At 47.7% G+C, this 12736-nt stretch overlaps 1 protein-coding gene, 1 long non-coding RNA gene and 1 pseudogene across 8 annotated transcripts in view; 2 read left to right on the forward strand and 1 right to left on the reverse strand.

The window, feature by feature from the left end:
* The window catches only part of AK4 (adenylate kinase 4), a 97188-nt gene extending 87181 nt beyond the window's left edge, over positions 1–10007 (reverse strand). The window contains exons 1-2 of one of the 7 annotated variants that reach the window (XM_055585575.1): positions 9993–10007; positions 9190–9461 (exon numbers count right to left, since the gene is read on the reverse strand). In XM_055585575.1, the coding sequence (XP_055441550.1) occupies positions 9190–9334 (145 nt within the window). In that variant the 5' untranslated portion in view covers positions 9335–9461; positions 9993–10007. Of the gene's footprint in view, positions 1–7942; positions 8298–8328; positions 8348–8588; positions 8897–9189; positions 9462–9660; positions 9971–9992 lie in introns of those variants that run through there. The other 6 variants (XM_055585574.1, XM_055585573.1, XM_055585576.1 and 3 more) reach the window with 6 other exon arrangements.
* LOC129655825 (60S ribosomal protein L7-like) lies at positions 1916–2647 on the forward strand (annotated as a pseudogene).
* Positions 10008–10134: 127 nt separating the features above from the next.
* LOC129655318 (uncharacterized) lies at positions 10135–12428 on the forward strand. The gene is made up of 2 exons (XR_008715881.1): positions 10135–10396; positions 11042–12428. It is a non-coding gene; the product is annotated as an uncharacterized LOC129655318 (long non-coding RNA).
* The last annotated feature ends 308 nt before the right edge of the window (positions 12429–12736 follow it).

Raw genomic sequence — 12736 nt, forward strand, 5'->3', positions numbered from 1 at the left:
CTTCCTGACCCAGGGATCAAACCCAGGTCTCCTGCATTGCAGGCAGATTCTTTACCATCTGAGACCAGAGAAGCCCAGTTACTCTTACTTTTAACAAATTAATAAATATTTTTAAACTTTCTTAGTTTTGCTTTCTAGTACAGTTAATAACTATAGGTAGGACCTGTATAAAAAAGACTCTTAGGGGTTCTCAATGTCTTTTAAATGTAGTAAAAGGTCCTGAGACCCAAACAGTTGAGAATTGGTCAGTGAAAGAAACAATGGTATAGTCATATGATAGGAGTATGCAGCCAATTTTTTAAAAGAATATGGTAGGTTGATAAACACTAGTAGAAACCAATGTCCAAGCTATAATGCTAAGTTTTTTTAAAAAGGACAGGGACTTCCCTAGTGGTCCAGTGGCTGTACCTGTGCTCCTAATGCAGGGGGCCTGGGTTCTATCCCTGGTCAGGGAACTAGATCCCACCTGTCACAACTAAGAGTTCCCATGTTGCAAGTAAAGATCTTGTGTGCCATAATTAAGACATGTGCTGTGTGTGTTAGTTGCACAGTCTTGTCTGACTCTTTGCAACCTCATGGACTGCAGCCTGCCAGTCTCCTCTGTCCATGGGATTCTCCAGGCAAGAGTACTGGAGTGGATTCCCATGCCCTCCTCCAGGGGATCTTCCCAGTGCTATGCTATGCTAAGTCACTTCCGTTGTGTCCGACTCTGTGTGACCCCATAGACGGCAGCCTACCAGGCTCCCCCATCCCTGGGATTCTCCAGGCAAGAACACTGGAGAGGGTTGCCATTTCCTTCTCCAATGCATGGAAGTGAAAAGTGAAAGTGAAGTCACCTAGTCGTGTCCGACTCTTAGCGACCCCATGGACTGCAGCCTACCAGGCTCCTCCGTCCATGGGATTTTCCAGGCAAGAGTACTGGAGTGGGGTGCCATTGCCTTCTCCTGGATCTTCCCAAACCAGTGATCAAATCCAGGTCTCCTGCATTGCAGGAGGATTCTTTACCGACTGAGATACCAGAGAAGCCTGGGTGACAATGGCACATCAAATAAATAAATATTTAAAAAAGAAAGAAGGGCAAAACAAAGTACTGATATATGTGTACATTTTTAAAGAGGTACCACTAAACATACATACATATATATATATATATACACATATACACATATATATACACACAGACACACACACATATTTTTAGGATGAAATCCAAGAAAAGTAAAAAGTACGTATCCCTGTGGAAAGTAACTGGGGAACCAGAGGTCAGGGATGGGAGAGATTTTCCACACCATTCCTAGTGTATTTGAACATTTTACCACCTGCATGTATTATGTGTGTGCTCAGTCACACAGTCATGTCCACCTCTTTGCAACCCCATGGACTGCAGCCCTCCAGGCTCCTGTGTCCACAGGATTTTCCAGGCAAGAGTGCTGGAATGGGTTGCCATTTCCTGCTTCAGGAGATCTTCCCAACCCAGGGATCGAACCCAAGTCTCTTGCATCTCCTGTATTGGCAACAGATTCTTTACCACTGCACCACCTAGGAAACCCTCTACATGTATCACCTTTTTCAAAAAATCAAGAGTGTAATAAAAATTACATTGAAATAGTACAAAGCATTAAACTCACATTGAAGAACAGACTGTAATGACACTGGAAAATATTAAATGATACACTGTGAAATAAAACAAGCCATTTTCAAAACAGTGATACAGAATATATTCTTAAAAAACTGTCGGGAAGATATTCTGCACGTAAAAAGTATTAACAGTTATTATTTCCTCCTAGTTAGTGTTAGTGCAAATACAAATTTTTTACTTCCTCATCTTTCTTGCATTTCTAAACCTTGGGTAACTTAACATGAACTATTTATGCAATCAGAAAATCAATGAAAGGCCTCTTTCCTGGATGGAACCATGGAGAGTGCAGAAAAGAAGAAAAAGAAGGTTCCTGCTGTGCCAGAAATCCTTAAGAAAAAAGCAAAAGAATTTTGCAGAGCTTAAGATAAAATGCCTGAGAAAGAACTTTGCCCAAAAGATGCTTTAAAAGGTAAGGAGGAAGTTAATCTATGAAAAAGCTAAGCAGTATCACAAGGAATACAGGCAGATGTACAGAACTGAAATTTGAATGGTAGGATGGCAAGAAAAGCTGGCAACTTCTCTGTGCTGAGGAACCCAAACTGGCATTTATCATCAGGATCAGAGGTATCACTGGTGTGAGCCTAAAGGTTCAAAAGGTGTTGCAGCTTCTCCATCTCCATCAGATCTTCCAAGGCACCTTTGTAAAGCTCAGCAAGGCTTCAACTAACATGCTGAGAATTGTGGAACCATACATTGCATGAGGTGTTACCCAAACCTGAAGTCAACAAATGAACTGATCTACAAGTATGGTTATGGCAAAATCAACAGGAGAATTGCCCTGACAGATAACACGATGCTCAATCTCTTGGCAAATATGGCATCATCTACATGCAGAATCTGTTTCATAAGATCTATACTGCTGAAAAATGTTTCAAAGAAGTAAACAACTTCCTATGGCCCTTCAAACCGTCTTCTCCATGAGGCGGAATGAAGAAAAGGACCACCCATTTTGTAGAAGGTGGAGATGCTGGCAGCAAGGAAGACCAGATCAACAGGCTTATTGGATGAATTAAGGTATTTACCACTATTTTTGTAATCTGTTCACTTAATAGAGACTGCTTTCAAGCTGAAAAGAAAGAAAGAAAAGAAAAAAGAAAAACAAAGAAAGCGTTTAAATACACAAGTATAGGGAATTCCCTGGCAGTCCAGTGGTTAGCAGTTCACACTGTCACTGTTGAGAGCCCGGATTCAATCCCTAGCCAGGGAACTAAGATCCTGCAAGTGTAGCAGTGCCAATGAGGGGGCGTGGAGGTGGGGGTGGGGATGTTGAAAAATAAAAATATACACAAAAGTATGTGTATCTGTGTCTATATTAAATAAAATATTTAGTAAGCAAAAAAGTACATGAATAAAGCAGCACCAGGGTGGTGCAACAGTAGAGTCCCCCTGCCAATGCAGGAGATGCAGATTTGAATCCTGGCTTGGGAAGATCCCCTGGAGAATGGAATGGCAACCCACTCCAGCAATCTTCCCTGGAGAATCCCATGGACAGAGGAGCCTGGTGGGCTGCAGTCCACAGGGTCACAAAGAGTCAGACACGACTGAGAGACTAACACTTTCACTTTTATCTGCTGAATGGACTATAACATAGAAACTTTAAATGGTTTTGAAGAAGTGGTAAGAACACAGCAAAATGCTCACAATATCCAAGTGGGACGCCAAGTTAGTTTGTTGGGGATGGCGGGGCAAATATACAGGAAAAAAATAACTTGTTAGAATTTCCTAGTGTCAGTGTGGAATAGTGGGTAATTTTCACTTGCCTTTTCAGTTTCTTTCACAGCTTCGCATTTTTCAAATTTTCTACAAGGCATGACTTTGGTCAAAAAAAACTACTTTTAAAAAATGACCAGGACTTCCCTGGTGGTCCAATGGCTAACGCTCCATGCTCCCAATGCAGGGGGCCCAGGTTCAGTCCCTGGCCAGGGAGCTAGATCCTGCATGCCGCAGTGAAGACTGAAGATCCTGCGTGCTGCAAATAAGACCTGGCACAGCCAAATAATTTTTTTAAGTGGATTTCCATTAAAAAATGACCACACTGAAAAGAAGCTCAGATTCAACTATGCATGTGTGAAAGTCAGTCTTATTGTCATGGGACCTTATTCAAATAAAACAGTTCTCTTGAAGTATGCATGAAAACCCTCAAAGAAATAAGGAAAAACAGGGAGATGTACAAGTGGACCTGCAGACAGGAGAGATGCCTCCAAACTTGTCAGGTCCTTGACCTACATCCTGAGTCTCACCAAACGAGGGAAAAAATATGGAATATCCCATACTCTAGAAATAGTAGACTAAGCCAAGACTTTGTATGATCTCCAAAAACATGAACTATTAATATTTAATGTTGTTCTAAATACATTGGTGAACATTAGTCTCTTTAATACAACTTCTCCAATTGTCAGACGTTTTCATTCTTACATAAGAAAAGACACACATTTATACTTAATGAGCATTTAAAAAAAAAAAAACCCTGAACCTTCTGAACTAGATCATCTTTTCAGGGAAGGCTCAGCCCATAGACTAATTTGAAATGCCAATCCCATCTGCAAACCTCAGCAAGAGCTGCAGTTAATATTAATTAAGAGCAGAAACAGGTTTGTTCTTGAACATCTCTTCTCTCAAGTCCAGGATGCTTCCAAATGGAAACTTTCCAATTTCCCTGCACTTGAGATAGTAGATCCAGTACAAACCTTAAAACAGGAGTCTCATACCTTTCAGAGGGAGATTTCATTCACTGATCACTCAACGAATGAAGGTACCACTAAATATAAATGGCGGGGGGGGGGGGGGTGGGGGGGTGGTGCGGGCGGTGTTTGTTTTGTGCCACACCATGCAGCATGAGGGACTTTCATTTCCGACCAGGGATTGAACCTGTACCCCTGCAGGGGAAGTGGGAGCATGGAGTTTCAACCATTGAACCGCCAGGTAAGTCCCAAGGTTTGGGGATAGTGGTTTTTGGTATTTATTTTCTTATTTGGCTGTGCCAGGTCTTTGTTGAGCCTTTTTAGTTGAGACATGTGGGATTTTTTCTTTTCTTTTTTTTTTTTTTTTTTTTTTTTAGTTTCAGCATTCGGACTCTTGTGGCTCACACCATAAAGAATCTGCCGGCAATGTGGGAGACTCAGGTTCAATCCTGGGTCAGGAAGATGCCCTGTAGAAGGGAATGGCAATCCTCTTCAGTATTTTTGCCTAGAGAATTCCACGGACAGAAGAGCCTGGTGGGCTATAGCCCATGGGGTCACAAAGAGATGGACACAACTGAGTTACTAACACACATTCATGCTCTAATTCCCTGATCAGGGATCAAACCCAGGCCCTCTGAGATGGGATCACAGTCTTAGTGTAACCACAGGCCTTCACCTATATCCTCTGCTTTAGCTCCTCTCTGAAGTACCTGCTGCTGCTGCTGCTAAATCGCTTCAGTCGTGTCCGACTCCGTGCGACCCCATAGACGGCAGCCCACCAGGCTCCGCCGTCCTTGGGATTCTCCAGGCAAGAACCCTGGAGTGGGTTGCCATTTCCTTCTCCAATGCATGAAAGTGAAAAGTGAAAGTGAAGTCTCTCAGTCATGTCTGACTCTTCGAGACCCCATGGACTGCAGCCTACCAGGCTCCTCCGTCCATGGGATTTGCCAGGCAAGAATACTGGAGTGGGGTGCCATTGCCTTCTCCTAGATAATAGTATTTGATGCAAATTTCCTGAGATGCTTTGCTGATGTAAAACCCCACTCCACCAAACAGAAGAACTATTTGGTGACCATGAGCACATAGCCCCAGGCCTCCTGGAGCCTAAGGACAAATAAGTTTAACCCCTGTGACACCACTCTGCTGCCTCACCATCAGGCAATCAGAGAATTGTACACTGGCTGATCCTGTACCCTGAGACACTCACCTGCCCTTTAAAAATGCTTTGCAAAAACCCTTTAGGAAGCCTCAGGATTTTCAGGGCATAAGCCACCTCCTAGCATGGACTTGCAATACATCTTTCTTCGCTCCAAACTCTGACGTTTCAGTTTAGCTTCACTGCACAATCCGGCACATGAACTTGCATTAACATTAGCCACTGGACTACCAGGGAAGTCCCAAATTTTAATGGAACTCTACTGAGTGCCAGCTGTGTGTATGTGTATGTGTGTGTGTGTGTGTGTGTGTGTGTGTGTGTGTGCACACACACATATAGATTCATGCATATGTATGCAAACACACACACAAAAGCTAATATTTTTTATGACAGTGTCCCAGCTTCTGGCAACTTAAGAGAACTCTCCCATCTATTTACTCATTCAGTGTGCTAAAAAAAAAAAGTAAGCCAAAAATTTGGGGGTGGGTCTTCAAATAAGGTATTTGATAAGTCTCAGCCTGCAGAGCTTCAGGCAGACCAGGCAGAGCCAACAGGTGACAGATATCACAAAGCTCATCTGAGATCCATAGTAAACACAAACTTTTATCACAAATCAGAGCTAATTAAGCAGAATGGACTTAATCCCTAAAAGCTGTTTGACTCTTCTGGGAAAGATGTAGATAGAATTTATGACCGTGTCTTCATCAGACTTGTTGAACTCCTTTTATTCATTAGGCAATTTGTCAGATCCATCCTTTAAGTCTCTCAGTGGCAACTGGACTATGGTGAAGGTAGAAAAAAAATACTGCGATAGCCCCCAGCACCTAGATCACTGACATATAGCAGGTATTCAGGAAGTATCTACTGGATAAATCAGAATACATTCGCTGCACTGCATCAGAAGTGTATGTGACAGCAGCAATAGAATTCACAAGCTATGTGCAAAGAGATGAATTTTGCCAGGGCAAGTGAGGGAAAATTGCCCAAATGTAATGAGTAGCCACTCCTTTCCTGGAAGAGCACCTTTTCACCAGGCAGTAATGGCAGGAAAACCATGTGGACAGGAGTATGCCCCAACCCTGCAGGCTGCAGCAGATGGCCTGAGCTACTTTCCAATTCAAATTCTTACCAAGGTTTTACTTCCTGGGATTTTGCTGCACTTCAGCATCTCCTTCAAACCTTCAACTATAAAGGGGCACCTACAGAGCGGTCATTGTGCTTCTCTGCCAGGAAATTAGTGAAAAGCAAACAGCAAGTAACAGAAAAATAAATGCTGCGGAATGGTTTCTTATTTACCAGGCAATGAGCCTGTTAAGACTCTTATATCTTCTGAGAAAAATAACCCAAAAGCACCCTCCAAGTCCACTAGAAACAGGCCACTTTCAAAACAGTCATTGTCCTTTATTTGTCCTCTTCTCCTTTCCCTGATAGGGCTTTTGTTTTTTTGGGTTTTTTGGCCCACAGCACAGTGGATCCTAGTTCCCTGACCAGGGATCGAACTTGCATCCCCTACACTGGAGGCACGGAGTCTTAACCATTAGACCACCAGGGAAGTCCATTCTTGATTAAGTTTTAATTGATTCATGCATAAACTACTTGATTCCCAACAGAAAAAGATAATTTAAACATTGCAGAGTCACTTTTTACTCCAGGGAGAAACACTGGCAGGGAAATGAAGGCACTTGAAAGAGAACAGAGACTAAAATTCTGAACAAAGGAAAGTTAAAATGAACAAAATAAGGGAAAACAACAAGTGGAAAAGTTTTCAAACCCCCTAAGAAGTGCAGAAACAAGCGACTTCCCATCACATTCTCTTCAAAAAAGCAGAGTGGGCTTCCCTGGCGGCTCAGTGATAGATAATTCTCCTGCCAGGGCAGGAGACATGGGTTCAATCCCTGAATTGAAGAGAGAATTCTAAAAGGCAAGGAGAAACTAAACCCATGTACCACAACTATTCACAGTGCTCTAGAGCCAGGGAACGGCAACTACCTGAAGCCCACGTGCCCTGGAGCCAGTACTCTGCAACTTGAGAAGCCAGGATGAGAGGCCTGAGAGCCGCAACTAGAGAGCAGCCCCCACTCTCTGCAACTAGAGAAAAGCCCAAGCAGCAAGGAAGACCCAGCACAGCCAAAAAAATAAATAAGTAAATCATCTTTTTTAAAAGGAAAGAGCCACTAATTCAGTCCCAGGATGGATGGTGCAAAGCCTTCATGCCAGAAGGAGGCAAGTTACTGAGTCAGGTACAGAGAAGGCAGAAAAATGGGCTCAATCCCACCCAGCAGTTTCCTCACCTCATTATACCCACTGAGAAGCCCCACCTGACCACAAAACCCACCTGGCCACCTTGAGCCAGCCTACCCTCTCACAGTTCTCCCCCCACCCAAACTGCATTCCAAACAGGGAAGGAGTAAACTGCATTTGAATGTATTATTAAAATTAAAATAGACCCAGTTGTGGTAACAATACCTGCAAGAGAAAATTCCAGGTGCAATCAGGTATACAGGACGCAGCCTTCTGAATGTTGAAGGGTGGGGAACAGGATTATTGAAAATCAAAATAAAAGTTTGCTCTTAAAACCTGCTTTAAGAAATAAGGAGTAAAATTCTGCCTTTGAGATACTTAATTCCCCGCCCTTTCAGGCTTTCCGTTTTCCAAGCACCTCTGTCAAACTAATTTGTGCTTCTGTAAAGAAGATACCGTAATAGGCTATAACCACCTAGGAACAGATGAGAACAAAAGACAGAGGGAAGCACCCCGTTTGCAATAACAAGTTTTCATAAATGAGTTGCTAATTGTGAGTATCTGCATCCCAGAAGGGCCAACTACCTCGCAGCAGCACCACAACTACCTACCTCTCGCCTTTTAATGCCAATTCACTATGAACTCGTGTGAACGCGGGGTGGGAGGAGAGGGGAGAAGGGCCGCACTGACAGGCTAAGGAGAGCAGGCGACCTGTAGCCCAAATGAACCAGGCAAGCCAAGGGAGGCGTTCTCAAGAAGCCATTTCCAAGGAGGCTGGATTCAAACTGTAATTTGTCAGATCAAATCTCCTTGTCTCCTAAGGGTCAGGCCCCGGCTTGAAGAGGAGGGGAAGTTAGTGGTGAGAGTTTACCTTAGAAGGCGGCAGGGAACAGACAGGCCTTTCAAAGCCACCCAGGGCTCTGCCCAGAGGCCCCGGGAGGCGTGGAGGGGCTGGAGCGGCGCGCGGCTGCGAGCCCCGCGGCGCCACAGGTTCCCCAGCGCGCGGCAGGGCCCGACTCCCACAGGTGGGCGGCGCTCGGCCCGGGGGGCTCTGGCGAGAGGAGGGGATGCTACGGGTCACCAGGGACACGGTGAACTGGGTGGGAGACGGCCAAGCGGTGGGATGACTTGGCTTTAAGGAAGCCGGGCGAGAGAGAAGCTCGGGGTTTTCAGCTGCCGCGATCTGCTGGTTGGTGACCCGCTTTTCGCCAAGGCAAGAGCAGCCCGTGGCGGGGTGGGAGTGGGGCTCGCGCCCCTCCTACCCTCCGCCCAGCTAGCCTCGGCCTCCTCCCGGGCGCGGTTAAGCCGCACGGCCGCGGGCCACCAGCTGCATGCGCCCCGGCACGTAGGAGCCTGCACTACCACATGCGGGCGGGGGAAGGGCGCCCGGGGACCGAAGAGACTCAGCCCCTGGCTGGCCCACCAGCCTCACCCGATCCCGCGTCCGCTCACTCGCCCCCGCTGCCTCTCACCCGTGTTGGCCTTGATGTTCTCCCGCAAGAAGTGGCCGCTGGAGAGATGCTGAAGGCCAAAGTTCTGGGCTATCCTCTGGCACACGGTGCCCTTGCCCGAGCCCGGCGGCCCAAGGATGACCGCACGCAGGAGTTTGGAAGCCATTGCCTCAGAGAGGAGGGGGAGGCCGAACTGACAACCGGGACAGCGGCCTCGGAGAAGCCCCGGGAACTTTGTTTCTTCTGCCCCTGCCTCTGACACCCCGGGCTCGCGCGGAGATTCGCCGCCGCCCCTGCAGGGGAAGGAGAGACTTTGAGACAACCCCTCCTCTCCGCCCCGCGCCTGGGCGGCTCGAGGGCGGAGTAAGCGCCACGCTACACCTCCCCGCCCTCAACGCCCCCACTCTGCGATCCCGGAGAACTCCCGAGCGCCCGCCCCTGGCGGGGGTAGCCCTCGGGAGCTTGGAGTGGGGTCAGCCCGGCCAGGCCCACCTCGATCCTTTCCTATATCTCGTGCCCCACGCCCAGTCTGAGGAAGGGGTCGGGCATCCCCACGCCAATCTCCACCGAGTGAGACAGCCGGAACAGGCGGTGACTCCAAGCGCGCCTCCAGTAGCCCCACGCCGCGGCGGCCTGGGGGCTGAGCCCCAACCCGGGTCCCCGCACGTGGGCAGCATTTGGTCCGCGCCTCCGCCTCTCCCCGGCGGCTGTCACATCCCCGGGAGTGGCAGCGGCCGCCTCCGCAGAGGTCTGAGGGATGCTCTCCTCGCCGCGGAGCCAGAGTCCGGCGCCTCTCCACCCGGAGAAGTCAAATAAACACACACCTTGGCCGGGACGCGGCCCTCTGCGAGGCTTCTAGCCCGGATCCCGCTGGGCGGCGCCGCCTCCGCCCGCCCCCACTCGGAGCCCCGGCCGGCCGCTCGGGGCTCGCGACTTACGTAAGCCGGGAGACCAGCTCCGCGCTAGCCGGCCGCCTGCGCTCCCCACCCCGCCCCAGTCCTGCCGCTCCGCTCCCACCCGTCCCCTCCGCGACCTTGCTCCCTGAGACGCCGTGGGGCCCGCGGGGCAGAAGGAACGTGGAGAAGACGCACGCGCCAGAAACCCCTCTTTTGCGGTAGGTTAGGGAGCCGGTCTCCTGTGGAAAAGAAGGAAAAATACAACTTGTTGAGTGCCTACTGTGCGTCAGTTTCGGAGCTAGGCGATTTCCTTGAAGCAGCAACAGTTCCAGGTAGGGCATGCACGATGGACGAAAAAGGAGGCTTGGAGTACGACCCTTCATTCATTGAGTCATTCATTCAACAAAGGTTTATTGAGCACCTACTATGTGCCAGACACTCTAGTCCCTCAGCATATAGCTGCGAACCTGAGATGGACTCCTGCCCTGTGGAAGCTACATTTCAGCGGGACTTTTGAACTCTCATTTGCACGACTCCAAAGCGCAGGGTTCTGGAGTTAGAAGGAAAAGGGAAGGGGGAGGGGGAATTAGGAATGATCCTACCCTCAGGATCTCATACACTGGTTCCAGAACTGAAGAAGCCACGACATTGGCACTAAATTAACAACTCAGTCCCAATGGATGCTATCTTCTCCCTCGCCTTCCCAGCGCATCCCAATATCCCAATCCATATTCTCTTTAAATCTGTTCCCGCCCCGCACAGAGCCTTCATATTCCACTCGGACTTAGTGTGATAACCGCCTGCCCACAAGTCTCCAGCTTCCGGCCATCCATATGTGATGCAGCTGCTAAAGAGCGAATCAATTTCCATTATTTCCTCACCTCAGATATTATCGACCCTTCAGCATAAAGGAAAAAAAAAAATCGTCAGCAGGAGCACACAGGTGCCTTCCGTACACCTCTGCCATCTTTCCACAGGCCTTCTGTCTCCTGCCATTGCAGAAATCCCCTGCAGGATTCTGAGCACCCCCACACGTGGCTCACCAGTTCCAGAGGGACAGTGTGGAGAAGAGCCTTCTCTAGCTTCCTGGCTGCTCTGTCTGTGTTGGGGGGCTAGGGAGGGGGTGAGAGAGACTGGCGTGGGATCCCAGGTCCCAGCCCTTCTCCTCCACACACTGATAGCCAGACAGAGCCTAGTCTCTCCTTACCCAGGAGCACCCCCAGGCTGCCAACCCCCCCACCGCCAACCCCAGGTCAGTATTTGTTCCAAAGTCCCCTTCCCCTGTCAAAACTATCTCAGTAATTTCCCTGGTGGTCCAGTGTTTAAGAATCCGCCTAATGCAGGGAGTCACAGGTTCGATCCTGGATGGGGGAAGATGCCACATGCCCTGGACAAACTAAGCCCATCTGAGCCCAGCACTGCAATTAAGAGTAACTCCTGCTCTCTGCAACTAAAGAAAGCCCCAGCAAGGCAAAGGAGACCCAGTGCAGCAAAAAATAAATTAAAAATTAAAAACTATCTCAAAGTTCTGTGGACATCAGAGAGTTGTTATATAGAGCCCTTTTAGCCCTTCTTCTGGAAGCAAAGAGGGGAAAGAGCCTCTGGGGCTTTGGAGGGGATGACAAATCTCCCCTCTTCTTCCTGCCATGTGCCCTATAATATATAGCAGACACTCTGCAGTCCTTCTCCAACCTGAGCATGCATCAGAATGACGTGGAAGGCTTGTCAAAACTAACTGCTGATCCCTACCTCCAAAGTCTCTATGATTCGGTGGGTATGAGGTGGACATTTCTAACTAGTCCCCAAGTAGAGCTGGGGCTGCCTATCTTGAGAGCTCACTTTGAAAACCAACTGCTCTTAGGAAATCAGTATTCAGACACATGTGGTCTGGATTCCTCCACCTGCTGTGGGATCTTTGGCCCTTAACCTCTTTCTAAAATGAGATTGGATTTAGCTGGTGCCAGAGGTCCCTTTGTATTTACCAAGAATTGATTCTGTAAGTTGCCACAGGAAAGACAACTTCTAGCCCCCACAAACTAGATGTAGATAGCTTACCTTGCTATGTCATCCAGTTCTTTTGCCTAGTTTTGAAATGTCTTCACCAACATCACCTTATGATGTCAGGCAACTCTGCTAGCCACCCACATGAACATATATTATGAAATAAAAAAGGAGTTATGACATAGGTAAACTTAAGAGAAGCCTGGCTGAGATTAGAACCTGACATTTCACAAGAGCCCCAATGGACCTTTCGTGTATACAGCCATCCTCAGGGTCCCACAACTCAGCTGCTGATTGGAAGCAGTAGAACTGGAAGACATGGGCTTCGGAGTCAGATACCCTAGGATTCAATTGCAGCAGCACCATTCACCAACTCTTCAAGCTCTTGATGTCTGTGAGCCTTAGTTTGCTTATCTGTAAAAGGGAAATAGTACTTATCTCACAGGCAGTGATAAGGCTTAAATGAGATAATGTATGTGAGAATTTAGCACAGGACTGGGCATATAATATTTATTCATGAACATCATCATGATTTACCATGGAAGAATTGTATAGCCTCTCTGATCTCAGTTCCCGGATTATGAGCTAGTAATAAAAGCTGACTTAAAATTCAGCATTCAAAAAATGAAGATCATGGCACCCAGGCCCATCACTTCATAGCAAATAGATGG

This window comes from Bubalus kerabau, chromosome 6 (genome assembly GCF_029407905.1).
Source record: "Bubalus kerabau isolate K-KA32 ecotype Philippines breed swamp buffalo chromosome 6, PCC_UOA_SB_1v2, whole genome shotgun sequence".
Taxonomy (NCBI): Eukaryota; Metazoa; Chordata; class Mammalia; order Artiodactyla; family Bovidae; genus Bubalus; species Bubalus kerabau.